Below are 16,895 nucleotides of genomic sequence, written 5' to 3' on the forward strand. Positions count from 1 at the left end.
AAGGTCCGGACAGCAGCGAACGGACGGGGTCCTTTCCAGTCCTACCCATGTACGGACACCTCTCCCGCTCATCCCCCGATATACCCTCGCTGAACCCGAGATGGGAGAGACCAACCGAGTCTAGGCATCTGCGTAGCAGCGCCGTGGAGAGCGGGGAGCCCAGGGCGGAGCCCAGTTGACTCCCGGATTCCCCTGCCCCGCCCCCGGCACGAGGCCCCGCCCCGGCGGGCCCGCCCCTCCTCGCGACCCGACCGGGCTGCGCTCACTGCCCAGCCGGGGCCCCGGGAGCCTCCAGGCGGAGAGGCTCCCGCCCGCCCTGAGCTGCGGCCTCCGCATGGAGGGGCCACTCACTCCGCCACCGCTGCAGGGAGGCGGAGCCGCCGCTGTTCCGGAGCCCGGAGCCCGGCAACACCCGGGACACGAGACGGCGGCGCAGCGGTACAGCGCCCGACTGCTGCAGGCCGGCTACGAGCCTGAGAGGTGACGCCCAGGGCAGAGCGCACGGGGCGCATCCGGGGCGGGCGGCCGAGGAGGGCGCGGCGGCTCCGGGAATCCGGCGACGCTGCGGGGGAGGGGAGGGGCAAGCCCCACAAACCCTTCCCCTCTTACCGCCTCAGCCTCTAACTTCCCGAAACGCCACGCTCCCGGCTTTGGTTGGGGGATGCAGACGGGCACTGTGCGAAGGATTAGGTGCTTCGTTGCACAGGGGAGCAGAGGAGAGGGAACAGGTCGTAAAAACCTTCCCTAAAATCTTAGCCTTAGATTGGACCTCGCTACACACCCGAAGACACCCCTTTCAGGTGGCTCCAACTCTTGGGGTTCAAACAGTGCTGGTTGGAGTCCTGTCCGACTTGGCTTACCCCTCCTTAGCTGTTTCCTCCTAGAACTATCTTCAGTGGTCTTACTGGCAGGTGTTGGTGTCCAGATGGATCGCCTTCGCAGGGCTAGGTGAGGACACTCTCCCCTCCTCACCATACACTGAGATCTGATGAGGCTGCCAGTGCAGCTCACCTCAAGGTCTCTCCAAAGACTCAGGCCCCCATGCTGGGGTCTGTAGGGGAATGAGGGACACTGGAGGAAGAGTAGGGTAGTGAGCTGGGCCCCAGGGGGACTGGCTGAAAAGGAGACAGCAGCTAATCTCTGGATTGTATCGCAGCTTGAAATGCAATCCCACTGTCCTTCCGGTCCAGAGGATTTGGACTTCTTTCTCTGCCCATCTGCTGGTGTTCAGCAGCTTGGGGAGGTGACCTGGCAGCTGGGTTTGGGTGGGGGTGGTCTGGGGGAATTAGCCTGGCATCTCTGCCCAGGGGCTGGTCACTTATGTAAGAACTTTTAACGGCTTAAGGGGCTCCTGGGCAGTGGGGCTGCTGAGTTAGGCCCCTCCTGTGCCGGCAGACTGCCTCTCTAGAATTGACTCAGGCTTAGGCAACCCCCAGCCTTTCTCCTATCTTAGAAATCCAGCTCCTGGAGTTCAGGGCACAGGGTGATGGGGAGGGGCCACAGGGGCTGAAAGAACCAGTTGGGGCTTGACAGAGGCAGTGCTTGGTTAGAGCAGGGGTTGCAAACATATTGTTTCAGAGCTCAGGCTGGAGCCATGTGAGTGCATCCTTTCTCCAGATTGCACTTTTGCATCAAGGGGTCATCCCTACTCCCACCCCCAACCCGACCCGCAGCCCGCACTTGGGCTCAGAGAGGCTGTGTAAACCTGAACCCCAGCCAGGTGGTGTAGTGAGATTCAAAACCTGCTGGCCAGACCTCCACCTGCCTTTGCCAACCTGGAGCTGTGGGAACAGGACAGGATTCCGTGAGCAGTCCTGGGTTTGAATCCAGTGTTATTGCTCTCTGGCTTGAACTTGGACAGGCTATGCCCCCGTCCCAGCTCAACAGTGCTAATGTTATTACCTTTTCTCCCCTTCCCCCACCTTCCCCTCAAGAGTATTTTGAAATCTTGTTCCTTCAAACAGCCCCAGGCCTGAGAGAGCCCTCGGGGCTCCCTGCCTGGACCTTAGTACCCAGTTGGGCACTGTTGCCCTCTACCCTGAGGAAGGGACTCGGACCTGCCTTCCTATCCCCACAGCTGCTAGGTGGGGGTCTCAGGGGACAACAGCCCTTCCTCGGCTTTGGAGGCCCACTGGTTGCCTCGGTGTCTCCTCCCCATGGAGGAAGCAGCTGGGGAAGATCAGGAAGAGGGTGGAGGAGAGCGGGGGTTGAGGATGGATTAGCGGAGTCTCTGGAAAAGCACAGCCTAACCCAGGGCTGAGCCCCAGCAGCTTAGAGTGATGAGGAGCCCAACACAGGTCAAAGCGGGAGGCGCGTAGGGGAGCAGGAGAGGGGAGTGGGGCCATGAAGTCTGTAATCACTGGGAAGGTGACCCTCCCCATGCCTCAGCCAGGCAGCCTCCTCCCTTGGGTCCCAGAGTTCTAAGAAGGCTGGGGCAGATGTCACAATCAGGTCACCTGAGATGGTCAAATCCAGCTGCTCTCCTGGGCCCCAGCTCTGGTTGAATCCTGAATAGTACTCTAGCCATTCCTGACTCGTACTGTAGGGGACAGTGACCCAGAGCAGGTCCCTTAGTGACCCAGTGACCCAGAGAGACCACTGGGCCGGTCTCTGCTCTGTGCTGCAGTTGGCATGATAGCTCTGTTCTTCTATGGCCAGAAAGGTACCCCAGAGCAGCTCTGAATGGTCAGGCACTTTCTCTGGCTGTTCTCACTGCTCTCCTCAGGACTCTTCCCTGGTCCCCCATGTGGCCTGGGCTCCCCGCGTGAGACTGTAAATGCTGAAGGTTCAGAGGTGCTTCCCAGGCATCGCTGGCAAGCTGGCCCCAGCCTCCGCTCTGCACACAGATGGAACAGTCTGTGTTTTCCTGGCAGGGTCCCGGGGGCATCAATGGGGGAGGTTGGACATCCCAGGGAACCTTGTGGCTTGGAGGCCAAGCCTCCCCTGGGCTTAGTTTCCATCACACTGCTGAGAGGTAAACAAACCTAGCCTCCCAGGGCCACAGCCAGCCACCATGCCAGGGAGGGGATTGTGTCCCACGCCACCTTATTCTCTTCTCCCCAAGTGAGCTGTGGGAGCCACAGGAGGATACAGGGAGGAGGCTGTGGAGTGTGGGTGGGGGACCTACTCTTGGTCAGGGAAGAGCACTGGCAGTTCTGGTCCCATAAGAAGGAAGGATCTGCCTCCTGCCACCCCACCTTTCCCCACGTGAATCAATCTGCTACCCAGTCACTGCCCGCATGTAGAAATCTGGATCTTGCTGGGCACCCAGGGCCACCAACTTCTGCTTTGGGGATTTTTCAGAAGTTCCCTAGCCCCTACCCTTATTTGTATGTGTAAGCCAGGCTTATGATCCTCCTCCATCTTCCCACCGCAGGACCCTCCCAAATAACAAACTGCTCTCTGAGGTTAAAAGCCCTGGTACCAACACCATTTTATCAGCTGGAGATAGGGCGATGAGCCGAAGCACTGGGTCATGAATCAGAAGCAGTACCTCTCCCTCCCTTTCCGAACTATAGATTTTGCCTCTGTCAAGGGAATGGGTGGGTACCCAATACTTGGCAATTAATAGATTGTGGAGTTAATGTGATCATTTATGAAAAATGCTTTGTAAACTGCAGAGGGTCCCAAGGCCACCCAAAGGTCAAGGAGTGTCATTGTGAAGAATGCCCGCTCCCTAGGAAGGATGTCGGGATGGGGCATAGCGGTCCAACCTCAGAGTCCTTAGTGCTGGGAGCTGGGAGCCCAGACCAGTTTCTCAGGGCTCCGGGCCTTGATCAGGGTCCGGGGAATAGTATGGGGGATTGGGGGACGGCAGAACCGTGTTAGAGGTACCCTGAGGACAAGGGCAAGGTGGGTGGCCCAGGCTGAGGAAGCACTCAGGGGTGGAGGGGGGGTGGGGCCTCTGCTGGGGGTCCTGGGAGGATGGACGTGTAGAGGCAGAGGGGGCGTGTCCCAGCCTGACCTGGTCCTCTCCCCCGCGGGCCCCACACCTCCTCGCCGGTCCGGGCTGGCGGGGTCGTGGGGCCACTGCAGGCGGCTGGGGGCGTGCGCGCGGCGGCGGCTGGGCCCTTTGTGCGGCGCGCGGGCGGATGCGGCGGTCGTCCGCCGGAGGGGCGAAAGGGCCCGAGGGGCGGGAGGCAGAGGCGGCCGCGCCCTGGCCCGCCCCGGGCGCTGCCGCAGCCCCCGCCCCCGGCCCGCCCGGCCCGCGGCAGCAGCTGTGGCCGCGGTGGCGGCGTCAGCAGTAGCAGCAGCGGGCCAGCGGCGGGGCGCGGCAACGCGGGCGGGGTGGCCGCGCGGGTGTTTATGTCGGGTCGCGGGGTCTCGCGGCAGCATGGCGGACTACCTGATCAGCGGCGGCACCGGCTACGTGCCCGAGGACGGGCTCACCGCGCAGCAGCTCTTCGCCAGCGCCGACGGCCTCACCTACAAGTAAGCGCGGGGGCTCGTACCCCTAGGTGCGCGCACCCACGCGCCGCGACCCCCGGGCCGGCCCTGCACGTGCGCGGCTCCCCCGGCGGTCCCGGCCCGTTGCGAGTGCCTGTTGTGGGCGCTGGGGGCTGGGCACGGGAAGGAAGGAGGCCCGCGCCGGAGCAGACGGACGTGGCACGGCGACACCGCGGCCCTCAGAGCCCTGACCCGTTTCTGGCCAAATCCGGGCTCGACCTGCCCCCTTCCTCCTCTCAGGGGCATGGAGGGGCCGTGGGGCGTGTGGGAACTGGATATGTGGACGTTATGGGGAGACTTTTCCCAGCCGCTGGTCCAGGACTCCCCCTCCCAGCCTCACCACGAGGGCAGAGGGTCCCTGGAACCAAGCTTAAGCAGCTGCTTCCGCGTGGCCCCAAGAGAGGCACAGCCAGGTGATTGGGGTGGCTTATTTTCCAACTGTCCAGTCCAGCGCTTTTTCCAATTGTGTCCCTTCCTTGCCACAGGTTGGTACTGGTGCCCCCCCAAGGTGCGAATTATTCTGTGACTGCCACCCCTAAGCCCACCCTACAGGGGGTTTTGGAGGAGGACACAGACCTACCCGTCTGCCTCTGGCTTCCTTTGCCTTTGCCGTGGGCCCTAGGCCAGTTGTCCTGCCTGCTGCAGGCCTGGCACTACCTCTGCGTCCTGGCTGCAGGACTGTGCCCCTGCCAGGAAGAGGCATCAGAAGGGGCAGAGTGGGGATGCTGGCCAGTCAAGAGCATCCCTGCCTTGTCTCCTGCCAGCCCTGCCCTGGCTTGTAAGCACTCCTGCTTGGCCAGCAGTTTCCCTAAACACCAGGATACCCAGGCACTCCTGAGGAGTGTCTCCTCCTGCCTGCCCATAGGCGACGGGTGTATAGAATACCTAGAAAATACTACGAGGCCCAGACTCCAGCATTTCTTCTGGGGCCTCCTTGCTATACAGAAGAAGGGCTGCCAAAGTCTGGGAGCAGCCAAAATTCTTTGTTTCTTTGGTTGTCTTTGGTGATGAGATTGAGAGCCTACCTTTGATACAGTTGTCACTGAAGTCTTCTAGGAGAACTCCCTAGGGGAACGCCTAGGAGTTTCTCTAGGCCTTAGGGCAGATTAATGACCCACTCCCCCTCCACCCTGTGGCTTTTCCTTCCTGCCCTAGGGATGCCTGCTGCTTTGCTTAGCTCAGTTCAGAGTGTTCCTGAAGTGTGGGATATTTGCTTTTGGGCGTGTCTCTCAAGACCTGCTGTGATTTTAGCAGGTTGGGGCCCCTGAGCTGTGGCCCTGCATCTAGATATACCCATGCAGGCCTACACTCACCTTCTGGGGTTTGCTGTGACTGTGGCCCACCCTAGTGCCTTGCTTTGGCTGGGGCCCCAGTGTTCTGGTCCCACCTCTAAGGCCTCTTTCCTCCCCTTTCCCATCCCAGCCATTTCTGTTCTGCTCTGTCAGAACATGCCCTGCACTCAGCCCCCTGGGGTCTCTCCATGCTGTTCCGAGCCCTGTGTGACTCAGCAGCCCAGGCACCGGGGTGTGCAGCATGTCCTGTGCTGGGTCATATTCATGCTGTGTTGCACCACAAAATTGTTCTCAGGTTTGTTCCCTGTGTTTACTTATTTTCTCTCCCCATCAAGATTGAGAAGTTTTCAAAGTCAGGCTCTGTCTGCTGTGTGTGGCGATATGGGAACTTCTGTGTTGCTTGACAAACTCTGAGACCTGAAGGCAATGGATATTTTGGGCCTATTGCCTTGATGGCGCCCCAGCAGACCTTCCACTATCTTTGGCTCTAGCTCTTGGGGCTGGAGTCTGCCAGACTCTAGTGGGGGGCATGAGGTGGGAACTGCCCTGATGGGGCAGTAGGATGAGGGGGCTCTAGCCTCTGCTCCCCTAGGCTTTTCTATGCACCCCTGCTGCCTCCTCTGGCATGGCAGTCTCTGCCCCTTTGGGGCTGCCCTCCCCACTAGTAAATACTCACTTCTCTGTCTTCACAGCGACTTCCTGATTCTCCCAGGATTCATTGACTTCATAGCTGATGAGGTGGTGAGTACCTCTTCCTTTGACAAGGGGAGGGGGCCGTGTGTGTGGTGGAAGAGGCTGACTTCTTGTTCAGGAGCAGGGCATGGAGAGACTTTTCTTGGGAATAGGTAGATAGAATATAGCCCTCTCCCCGCCTTTTTTTTTTTTTTTGAGACAGAGTCTTGCTCTGTCACCCAGGCTGGAGTGCAGTGGTATGATCTCATCTCACTACAGCCTCCACCTCCCAGATTTAAGTGATTCTCCTGCCTCAGCCTCCTGAGTAGCTGGGATTACAGGCACGTGCCAAAACCCCCTGATAATTTTTGTATTTTTAGTGGAGATGGGGTTTTGCCATGTTGGCCAGGCTGGTCTCAAACTCCTGAGCTCAAGTGATCCGCCTGCCTTAGCTTCCCAAAATGCTGCGATTACAGGGGTGATTCCACCCAGCTGGAATGGGTGGATATAGCCTTTATCGTTGCCAGAGAAACTGGCAGAGATCAAAGGGTTATACCTGATGGGGCAGAGGCAGCTATGGGGACACAGGAGTGTCTTGAGTGAGGCCCGGCCCAGGGCTGGGTGGCTCTCTGTCAGTGGCAGAGCCTATGGGGCAGGTTCAGAAGAGGCCTGGGAAGGGGCTGGCTTGGGAGCGGGAAGGGGTGGGTTTGGGAGTGGCTTCCTTATTTTAGAGACCATAAGGATTGGATTGTGTCTGGAATGCTGAACAAGGACATGATAGAAGCCAATCAAATTATACAGATTTGAAAACGATAGACAGACTTGTTCACTGATCCACAAAGTACAAGAACTGGCAAGAGGGTTTGAAAGAGTTGCATTTTGGATAAATACAAGGAAACACAGTGTCTTGCTTTCCCAGAGGGGCTCATCAATGAACAATTAACATATGATAAACTCAGAGAAGCCAAGGTGGGTAGTGATGATGGTGTAAGTCATTTCAAGAAAAAGTACCATGACTCTATGATGAATTCATATACATTAAAAACCCCATTTCTTTTCTGTTGCTCTTATTATTGCTATTTATTCTGGTCTGATTCTCATGAAAGGCCAGAGGGCCTGAGTGTGCCTAGATCAATTACATGTGAGGGAAGTTCATGTCCAGTCTGTGTGTAGCCAGAGCTGAACCAGACAGATCTTCAGGGGGAAATTCAAATGATTCTGGTTGTTTCCCTTATGACAACAACCAGGAAGCTTTCTTGGTGCAGCTGTTCAGTTTAACAGAGTTTACTGAGCACTGTGGCTTTGTGTCAGACCCTGGGCTGGCTGCTAGGAAGAGAGGGATTGAAAAGACCCCTACCAGCCGGGCATGGTGGCTCACACTTATAATCCCAGCACTTTGAGAGGCTGAGGCAGGAGGATATCCTGAGATCAGGAGTTTGAGACCAGCCTGGCCAACATGATGAAACCCCATCCCTACTAAAAATGCAAAAATTAACTGGGCATTGTGGCGGGCATCTGTAATCTCAGCTACTTGGGAGGCTGAGGCAGGAAAATCACTTGAACCTGGGAGGTGGAGGTTGCAGTGAGTCGAGATTGCACCATTGTACTCCAGCCTGGGTGACAGAGTGAGACTCCATCTCAGAAAATAAATAAATAAATAAAGGACACCTGTCTGGCTGGCAAGGGTCTCCCTGTCCTGTGGCTTCTGTCAGGAAGGCTGTGGCCCTTCTGTGGCATGATGAAAGAGGAGAAGATGGTGTTTTCTAGATTATGGGGCCAGAGGTCTGAACCAGGGTTACATAGTGGGGCCGGGCGTGGTGGCTCAAGCCTGTAATCCTAGCACTTTGGGAGGCCGAGACGGGCGGATCACGAGGTCAGGAGATTGAGACTATCCTGGCTAACACGGTGAAACCCTGTCTCTACTAAAAAATACAAAAAACAAAAACTAGCCAGACAAGGTGGCAGGCGCCTGTAGTCCCAGCTACTCGGGAGGCTGAGGCAGGAGAATGGCGTAAACCTGGGAGACAGAGCTTGCAGTGAGCCGAGATCATGCCACGGCACTCCAGCCTGGGCGACAGAGCGAGACTCCGTCTCAAAAAAAAAAAAAAAAAAATTACCTAGCAAAGTCTTCTCAAATGTCTTGGGGGCTGGGATCTACTACTGTTGGCCTGACCCTCAGAGGCGTATGTGCTCTGGCCTTTCCTCCATGGGCAGGTGGCTTTTAAATAGACACTTGCAATCCTGACCGCTCTCCTGAACTCTAGACTGTTAGTTGCTTGCTTTCCTGGATGCCTAAAAGACTCTTTTCCATGCCTCCTCTGACCTCAGCCCTTGTCACCCAGAATCCATTCTCCACCTCAGAGCCTGAGTGACCTTTTTGAAACATAAATCAGATCATTTCTCTGTCGAGACCAGGGGCTTCTGTCCGAATCGAATCTGAGCTTCTCTCCATGGTCTTCATGGCCATACATGCTGCCCCTGCCTTCTTCCCACCTCTCCCTTCCCTCCACTCCCCTGGCCTTCTTTTTCTTTCTTAAATGTGCCTCCAAAAGAATTGGACTCTGAGGCGGGTTTGCACCCAGCCCTCTTAGCCGAGTGACAGCCCTTCTGACTTCTACTTGATCGGCTCCCACCCGTCACTTCCCAGGAAAGAGGCTTTCCCCAGTCACCTTGTTGCTGGTGGTCGCTTGCCTTCTTGTTTTTCTCTGCAGCCTTCATCGTGACGGAAGTCATCTTGAGCATGTGTCCTGTGTCTGTCATCTTTCTTTCCAAGTAGAACATAAGCTCTGTTAGATGAGCAGGGAACTCATCTACCTTGTTCACTGCCATGTCCCCAGGGACTGTCCTGGTGCTGGTGCATGTAGGAGCTCAGTGAGTGTTTGTCCAGTGGGTGATAAACTTCACATGGGCTCTGCCTCCATCCTCAGGACCTGACCTCAGCCCTGACCCGGAAGATCACGCTGAAGACGCCGCTGATCTCCTCCCCCATGGACACTGTGACAGAAGCTGACATGGCCATTGCGATGGCTGTGAGTTACGCACCTGCATGGGGACTCCCGGGCACGGGAACTGAGCATGGTGGGCTGTGCTGAGGGGCAGGGCTGGGGAGGGATGGGCCCTCACTCTGACCACACTTCCCTTCCATGTCAGCTGATGGGAGGTATTGGTTTCATTCACCACAACTGCACCCCAGAGTTCCAGGCCAACGAGGTGCGGAAGGTCAAGGCAAGTACCAGGCCTGTCCCCAGCAAGATGCCACCTGACAGTCCCCACCTCAGAGGCCCTCCCAGCCTCCCCTGCCAGCCCTGTACTGCTGCACTCCCTGGGTGTCCTTCCTCTCAGTGGAGCTGTGGGGCCAAGCCCTCATTTTCCCACTAGCTCCTCGTCCCACTGAGGGTCCTGGCTTCTCTGCGGCATAGCCGCATCCTCTGTTCCCTGTGGCCAGCTTAGACATCATCCCTGGCTTTCTTCCAGCCTTTTCCTCCCCCTATCTCTGCCTGCAGAAGTTTGAACAGGGCTTCATCACGGACCCTGTGGTGCTGAGCCCCTCGCATACTGTGGGCGATGTGCTGGAGGCCAAGATGCGGCATGGCTTCTCTGGCATCCCCATCACTGAGACAGGCACCATGGGCAGCAAGCTGGTGGGCATCGTCACTTCCCGAGACATCGACTTTCTTGCTGAGAAGGACCATACCACCCTCCTCAGTGAGGTACCTGCAGGGCAGGGGAAGCAGGGCTGGGTGCAGAGAGGACCCTCACGCTGGGGCCTCAGACTGGTGCCTGTGACCAGGGACCAGAGGGAGGCCTGGCTCCTTCTCTCTCACCTGCCAACCTGCAGGCAAATGTTCCTGGCCCCACAGGTGATGACGCCAAGGATTGAGCTGGTGGTGGCTCCAGCAGGTGTGACGTTGAAAGAGGCAAATGAGATCCTACAGCGTAGCAAGAAAGGTACCAGGGAGCTAGTTGAAAACTCAACCCCCAGCCTGACTCCCTGTCCACAGTCCCATTATTCTTTCACAGCCTCGCAGGTTATCCCAGCAACGAGACTGGGCCCTGGGGAAGGTTTGAATAACCTCAGGCAGGCCAGAGCACAATTCCTGCCATCCTTCTCTTAGCTTAGGGAAGCTTGTCCCTAATGCAGCATCTTCACAGTATGTTTCCCAAAACTAGTCCTATGAGATGCTCATCCCAAGAAAAGCCTCTGTGGTCTTAAAACCTTGAGCAATAACTCCTTTCTCTATCCCCTATCTTACGTAAAGAATTGCACATTCACTTATGAAAGGATCTCAGAAGTCCTGCAGTTAAATTTATTTGACACTGGAGCTGTTTCTATATTTGCTAGCTAGAAACAACTTTAGCTTTTTTTTGAGACAGAGTCTCACTTTGTCACTCAGGCTGGAGTGCAGTGGCACAATCTCAGCTCATTGCAACCCTTGCCTCCTGGGTTCAAGCGATTCTCATGCCTCAGCCTTCTGAGTAGCTAGGATTACAGATGTGTGCTACTACACCAGCTTATTTGTTTATTTATTTGTTTGCTTGTATTTTTAGTAGAGATGGGGTTTCACCATGTTGGCCAGGCTGGTCTTGAACTCCCGGCCTCAAGCGATCTGCTCTCCTTGGCCTCCCAAAGTGCTGGGATTACAGGCATGAGCCACTGTGCCTGGCTACAACTTTGGCTAGCTATTTATTTATTTATTTTTGAGATGGAGTCTTGCTCTCTCATCCAGGCTGGAGTGTAGTGGTGTGATCTCGGCTCACTGTAATCTCCGCCTCCTGGATTCAAGCAATTCTCCTGCCTCAGCCTCCTGAGTAGTTGGGACAACAGGAGCACACCAACATACCCAGCTAATTTTTTTGTATTTTTAGTAGAAATGGAGTTTCACCATATTGGCCAGGCTGTTCTTGAACTCCTGGCCTCAAGTGATCCACCTACTTCAGCCTCCCAAAGTGAGGAAGCTGTGAGCCACCACGCCCGACCAACCTTGGCTCCTTAGAAAAAAAAAAGGAAAAATTAAATATTCACCAGGTCCCTGTTGGCTATACTGGGAAATGCTTCCCTGGTCCATAGTGGAGGGTTCTTTGGTGTTTGTATTGGACAGGGCACATACTTCTCCCTACAGGACAGCATCACTCCTGGCTAGGAGATTTCGGCCACTGTGACCCAGCAGGTGAAAGGCTGCCAGTGCTCAGGGGCTGCCCATCCCAGTCCATGGGGATGCCCATCCACAGACCCCAGGAACCTCCTGGGCTGAGAGGTTTCTTTGCTCCCTGTTCCTTGGGAAGCGGTCTAGGTCCCTAGGAACACTTCCTGGGGGGTGCTGTCACCTAGTGGCTGGCTGGGGTACTTCAGTGGAATCTCTGGCGTTGCCCACTTTCATCTTCACCCTCCTGAACATCTCTCAAACTTCTCCCCACCAAACCTGCTTCATTTCACCCCTGCATTCCTTGTCAGGGAAGCTGCCTATCGTCAATGATCGTGATGAGCTGGTGGCCATCATCGCCCGCACTGACCTGAAGAAGAACCGAGACTACCCTCTGGCCTCCAAGGATTCCCACAAGCAGCTGCTCTGCGGGGCAGCTGTGGGCACCCGTGAGGATGACAAATACCGCCTGGACCTGCTCACCCAGGCGGGCGTCGACGTCATAGTCTTGGTGAGGCCCCTGCCTAGGTTGTGGGGGAGGTGTTTGGGTGGTTCAGCAGAGTGGAGGTCTATGAGGACCCAGGTTCACCTCTGATTAAACCTGTGCCCCTCCCTTGCTACTCTTCCTCTCTGCTTCCGAGTGCTCCCTGGTGTTAGAATTAGGAGGGTGGCAGCAGGATCTCCTGAGCTCAGGGGTCCAAGGTCATAGTGTGCTAGGATCGTGCCACTGCACTCCAGCCCTGGGGACAGAACAAGACCCTATCTCAAAAAGCAAACAATGGTTTGTATCATCTGAGATACAAAGAAAGAAAACAAACAAGTTAAAATTTTCCAATGGCACAGCCGTAAGAAAGAATGAAATCCTGTCTTTTGCAGCAGCATGGACAGAGCTAGAAACCATTATCCTTAGTGAACTAACTCCAAAGCAGAAAACCAAATACTACAGGCCCTCACTTATAAGTAGGGACTAAACAGTGGGTACACGTGTTCATAAAGATGGAAATAATAGATGCTGGGGACTCTAACATGGGAGAGAGTGGGAGGGGAACAAAAAATTGCCTATCAGACACAGTTTTCGATATGTGGGTATTAGGTACACTTGAAACCCAATTCTCACCAGTATGCAGTATGCCCATTTAAGCAACAAACACATATACCCACCGAATCTTTAAAAAAAATAAAATAGACAAATTGCTGCAAGCAACAATTGCAAATCAAGACCCCCCCCACCCCCAATAAAGGGAGGTAGAATAAGGATAAAGGCTTATTGATTCCTTTTGAGTGATCTGGACCATGCATCTAGATTTATCTGTATTCTGTGACTAGGAGGAAGAGAAATTAGGAGGGTCACTGGCACCCTCTCACAGCTCACAACAGACTGCAAACAAAGGCCCTCTGAGGGCCTTCTTGGCTGATAAGTTGACCCTAGTAATTTAGCTCATGTTCACTGAGAACTGCCTGTTTGCCAGCCACTGCGTCAAGACCTTTATGTATATCAGCCCCTTGAGGGACAACTGCCATTCCATTTTCAGATGAAGAAACAGGCTTAAATAAGTTAAGTCATTTCATTTGGTTAGTGAGTTGGTGGGAACAGGATACAGCTCCAGGCAGTGTCTCCTTGCTTTAAGGATCAGTCTGTACAATGGATAGGAAAGGCCTTATCTACTCCAAGACTGCATTAGTGGTGGTTAACCTTTCAGGAAAGCAGTCCCCTTTGAGAATTGACTGAGAGTTGTCAAGTGAATTTCCAGAAAAAAACAAAAACAAAAACAAAAAAACAGAAGGAAAGAGCATTCTCGTAACAGTTTTCACAGGATTTGAGGGGTTCATCCGCTCAGGCTCTCCCTCCTGCCTTGAGCGTCCTCAGCTGTCTAAGCACAAGCTCTTCCTTCCTTTCTCACAGGACTCGTCCCAAGGGAATTCAGTGTATCAGATTGCCATGGTGCATTACATCAAACAGAAGTACCCCCACCTCCAGGTGATTGGGGGGAACGGTGAGTGCGGGGTTGCCTCTCACCCCCCTGTTCCTGCCGCTCCACTGAGAAACCTTTTTCTGTCCTTCAGCATCCCTAGGTGATGGTATGGCTCCTGGCATGGGTGGCAGGAAGCATGATGGGCTTTGGTCACCATAGGGAGGTTGGGGGTGCTAGACTGGGGTCCCAAGAAGCCGTTGGGCAGGCAAGGGCATCCCATCCTCACATTGTTCCTCTGCCCCATCCCCACCCCCACCCCTAGTGGTGACAGCAGCCCAGGCCAAGAACCTGATTGATGCTGGTGTGGACGGGCTGCGCGTGGGCATGGGCTGCGGCTCCATCTGCATCACCCAGGAAGGTGGGTGTCAGGAGGTGAGCGAGTGCCCGCTGGCCCGGGGTCCTCGCCTTTGCTCCCCAGATGCATATCAAGTACTCTCTCTGCCAGGCCCCGTTCTGCCATGGTGGGCTCCGCGGTGACCCAGGCATGGGCCGCACCCCGTCGGGCCCACTGACTTAGGGGAAGGCAGATGTAAGCAGGACACAAGAGCTCCAGCCTGCTTCTCAGAGTGCGGTCAAGGGGGCTCCGCCTGGGGCTTGGGGCCTGGGGCTGGTGTGACTGTCCAAGGGGCTTGTTGGAACCTCAGGGTTTGGATTTGATTTGTGACAAGGCAGATATTTAAGACACAGAGACGACGTGTCCTTGAATATATAAGGATATATTATGCACCCACTTCACCATGTATGTGGTTGGGGAGTGGGGAGTTCCACCCAATTACAAAGCCCTTCTGCAGGGTGGGTTTCTGAACATGAAGTGGGAAAGGGGGACCCTGACATGTGTCCCCCATGTGGTTATTGAGGTATTCCCTGGAGGCTGGTGTCTGACTTGTGGGGTAGCTGCCTGGAAGACTGGGGTCCTAGCTTGGCCTGAGGAGATGTACCCAGCCCCTCCTGTGAGGGCCATTTCTCCAAAACACGGAGTGATGCATTTGGCCTTTCCTGGCCCATACAGCTCTCCCTTTTGGTGTTCAGAGCCTCTGCTATTTAGGTTTGTGCCCTTCGCCTTAGCTGGCTACCTTAGCTGGTGAAATGAGGGCCCTCTGTCACCCACTTAACAAATATTCATTAGGCACCTACTTGTCTCAGGTACTGTTCAAAGCCTTGAGGTAGAGTAGGGACAAAACAAATGAGGCACCATCTCTGGTTTATCCAGCTTTGCGTCTGTCCCGAGATAGGTGCTGGTCCTTACAGTCCCCATCTAAAACCTAACACTGAAGGACCTTGGACACTTAGACTTGAAGAAATGCAAACCAGGATCCCAAAGGGGACCGTAGTACCTAACCCTGGTAACAGTTTTTGCAAATGAAAGCCTTGAGGGGGAACTTGTGCCTTGAGAGCAGGTGAGGCTGTGGCCACCCATCTGGGGGCATTGGGCTCTGAAGGCCACTTCTGATGCCCCATCGGAATCCCCTGTCATGCTCTTAGGGGTGGGATGGCCAAGATCCCTGGAGTGACACTCATCCTGGTGGTATTTGCCAGCACCTGTGTTATGCCTCAGAAACACCATCCAGCCATGTCCCTTTTCCCGACTAGAGGTAGTGCACAGGAGGAAGAGCTATCCTGGCCCCGTGCGTGGCCCCAGAGTTGCTGTTGACTCTTCTCTGCCTTGTGCACCCCACCCTCCCCCAGTGATGGCCTGTGGTCGGCCCCAGGGCACTGCTGTGTACAAGGTGGCTGAGTATGCCCGGCGCTTTGGTGTGCCCATCATAGCTGATGGCGGCATCCAGACCGTGGGGCACGTGGTCAAGGCCCTGGCCCTTGGCGCCTCCACAGGTGAGGGGAAAATGTGTTGGGGATTGGGCAGGCGAGGGCTGAAAGCCAGGTGGGGCACTCGTGGGCTGGAGGCACTAATCCCTTGCCCACTGTAGTGATGATGGGCTCCCTGCTGGCTGCCACCACGGAGGCCCCTGGCGAATACTTCTTCTCAGACGGGGTGCGGCTCAAGAAGTACCGGGGCATGGGCTCACTGGATGCCATGGAGAAGAGCAGCAGCAGCCAGAAACGATACTTCAGGTTCCCTGACCCTGGGCCCCACCTGGGCAGATCAGCCCACAACCCTTCAGGGCCTGCTCATGCCACCGACTTCCCCAGATGGCAGCCAGTCCTCATATGGTGGTTCTGGAAACTGAGGCACAGGGCATAAGTAGCAGACATAGGATCTGTCCCTGGGCCACCTGACTCAGAGCCCAGCGAGGGGTGGCTTGGGGGACCTTCCTGGGCGGTATCCCCTTTGTGCCCTTAAGAGGTGGGGTGGGGTCCTTTGAGCTTCAAGCTGCTGGGCTCAGTCTTCCACCCTCCACACAGCGAGGGGGATAAGGTGAAGATCGCACAGGGTGTCTCGGGCTCCATCCAGGACAAAGGGTCCATTCAGAAATTTGTGCCCTACCTCATAGCGGGCATCCAACACGGCTGCCAGGATATCGGGGCCCGCAGCCTGTCTGTCCTTCGGTGAGTGCTGAGACTGGGGGTGGCTCCTGCTTCCTTTCTCTCGCTCTTCTCCACCCGTGGTGGCCCTGACCCGCTCCACCTACCTGCTTCCTAGGTCCATGATGTACTCAGGAGAGCTCAAGTTTGAGAAGCGGACCATGTCGGCGCAGATCGAGGGTGGCGTCCATGGCCTGCACTCGTAAGTGTGATGGCCTCCTCGTTGACACCTGCAGGCAGTGGGTTGGGCAGGTGGGGCCAGGGTTCTGAGGCCAAGCTGAGGTTGAGGGACCCCATGGACCACCTGCAGCAGGGACAGATGCTGCTGCAGGATGGCCCCTCACCCTCTCCTCCAGGGCCCAGACACCCTGTTCCTCATCCTTTAGCTCCCATGCAAGCAGGCCCTCCCCTTCCCTCGGGCCTCTTCCAAGCAGGGCACAGGAGGTGTGGCCACTCACTATACCTGGACTCCCAGCCCTTGCTTGCTCAGGAAGCTTGGTGGCTGGTGGCAGGGGCTGGTGGTGGCACCAGGCAGCCAGGCAGAAGATGCGGGTGTGACCCCTCTGGCGGGGACAAGGGCAGAGAGACAGATGCCAGGGTCAGCGCTGGGGCAACTGTGGGTGGGGGCAGTGCTCGTTGGCAGCAGTTCCGTTGGCAGCAGTAGTTGCAGGCATGCGCCCCACCCTGGTCAGGAGCCCTGTCCCCAGGCATCAGCGGGCGTCTAACCTGTGTCTCTTTCCGCCCCACCCTTCCGTAGCTATACCTTTCTGCCGTGTAAGTAAACGCGCTGCCCGGGCCAAGCGTAGAGTAGAGCAGGGGCAGTCTGGGTGGGACCTGGGCTGGAGGTGGGGGTGGGTAGTGGCAGGGGGTGGAACGGTGCTGGGGTATAG

The 16,895-nt window shown here is 56.0% G+C and overlaps 1 protein-coding gene across 5 annotated transcripts in view; it reads left to right on the forward strand.

Moving 5' to 3' along the window:
* Positions 1 to 229: 229 nt before the first annotated feature.
* The window catches only part of IMPDH1 (inosine monophosphate dehydrogenase 1), an 18,733-nt gene continuing 2,067 nt past the window's right edge, over positions 230 to 16,895 (forward strand). The window contains exons 1-15 of one of the 5 annotated variants that reach the window (XM_017896266.1): positions 230 to 480; positions 871 to 948; positions 4,333 to 4,431; positions 6,431 to 6,479; positions 9,338 to 9,439; positions 9,561 to 9,635; positions 9,914 to 10,120; positions 10,271 to 10,358; positions 11,863 to 12,062; positions 13,455 to 13,545; positions 13,787 to 13,882; positions 15,211 to 15,354; positions 15,450 to 15,594; positions 15,886 to 16,029; positions 16,124 to 16,207. In XM_017896266.1, coding sequence (XP_017751755.1) covers positions 335 to 480; positions 871 to 948; positions 4,333 to 4,431; positions 6,431 to 6,479; positions 9,338 to 9,439; positions 9,561 to 9,635; positions 9,914 to 10,120; positions 10,271 to 10,358; positions 11,863 to 12,062; positions 13,455 to 13,545; positions 13,787 to 13,882; positions 15,211 to 15,354; positions 15,450 to 15,594; positions 15,886 to 16,029; positions 16,124 to 16,207 — 1,748 coding nt within the window. In that variant the 5' untranslated portion in view covers positions 230 to 334. Of the gene's footprint in view, positions 481 to 870; positions 949 to 4,332; positions 4,432 to 4,469; positions 6,034 to 6,430; positions 6,480 to 9,337; positions 9,440 to 9,560; positions 9,636 to 9,913; positions 10,121 to 10,270; positions 10,359 to 11,862; positions 12,063 to 13,454; positions 13,546 to 13,786; positions 13,883 to 15,210; positions 15,355 to 15,449; positions 15,595 to 15,885; positions 16,030 to 16,123; positions 16,208 to 16,895 lie in introns of those variants that run through there. The other 4 variants (XM_017896270.1, XM_017896268.1, XM_017896269.1 and 1 more) reach the window with 4 other exon arrangements.

Source organism: Rhinopithecus bieti, unplaced genomic scaffold (genome assembly GCF_001698545.2).
Source record: "Rhinopithecus bieti isolate Rb0 unplaced genomic scaffold, ASM169854v2 scaffold_26131, whole genome shotgun sequence".
In the NCBI taxonomy this organism is placed as follows: domain Eukaryota; kingdom Metazoa; phylum Chordata; class Mammalia; order Primates; family Cercopithecidae; genus Rhinopithecus; species Rhinopithecus bieti.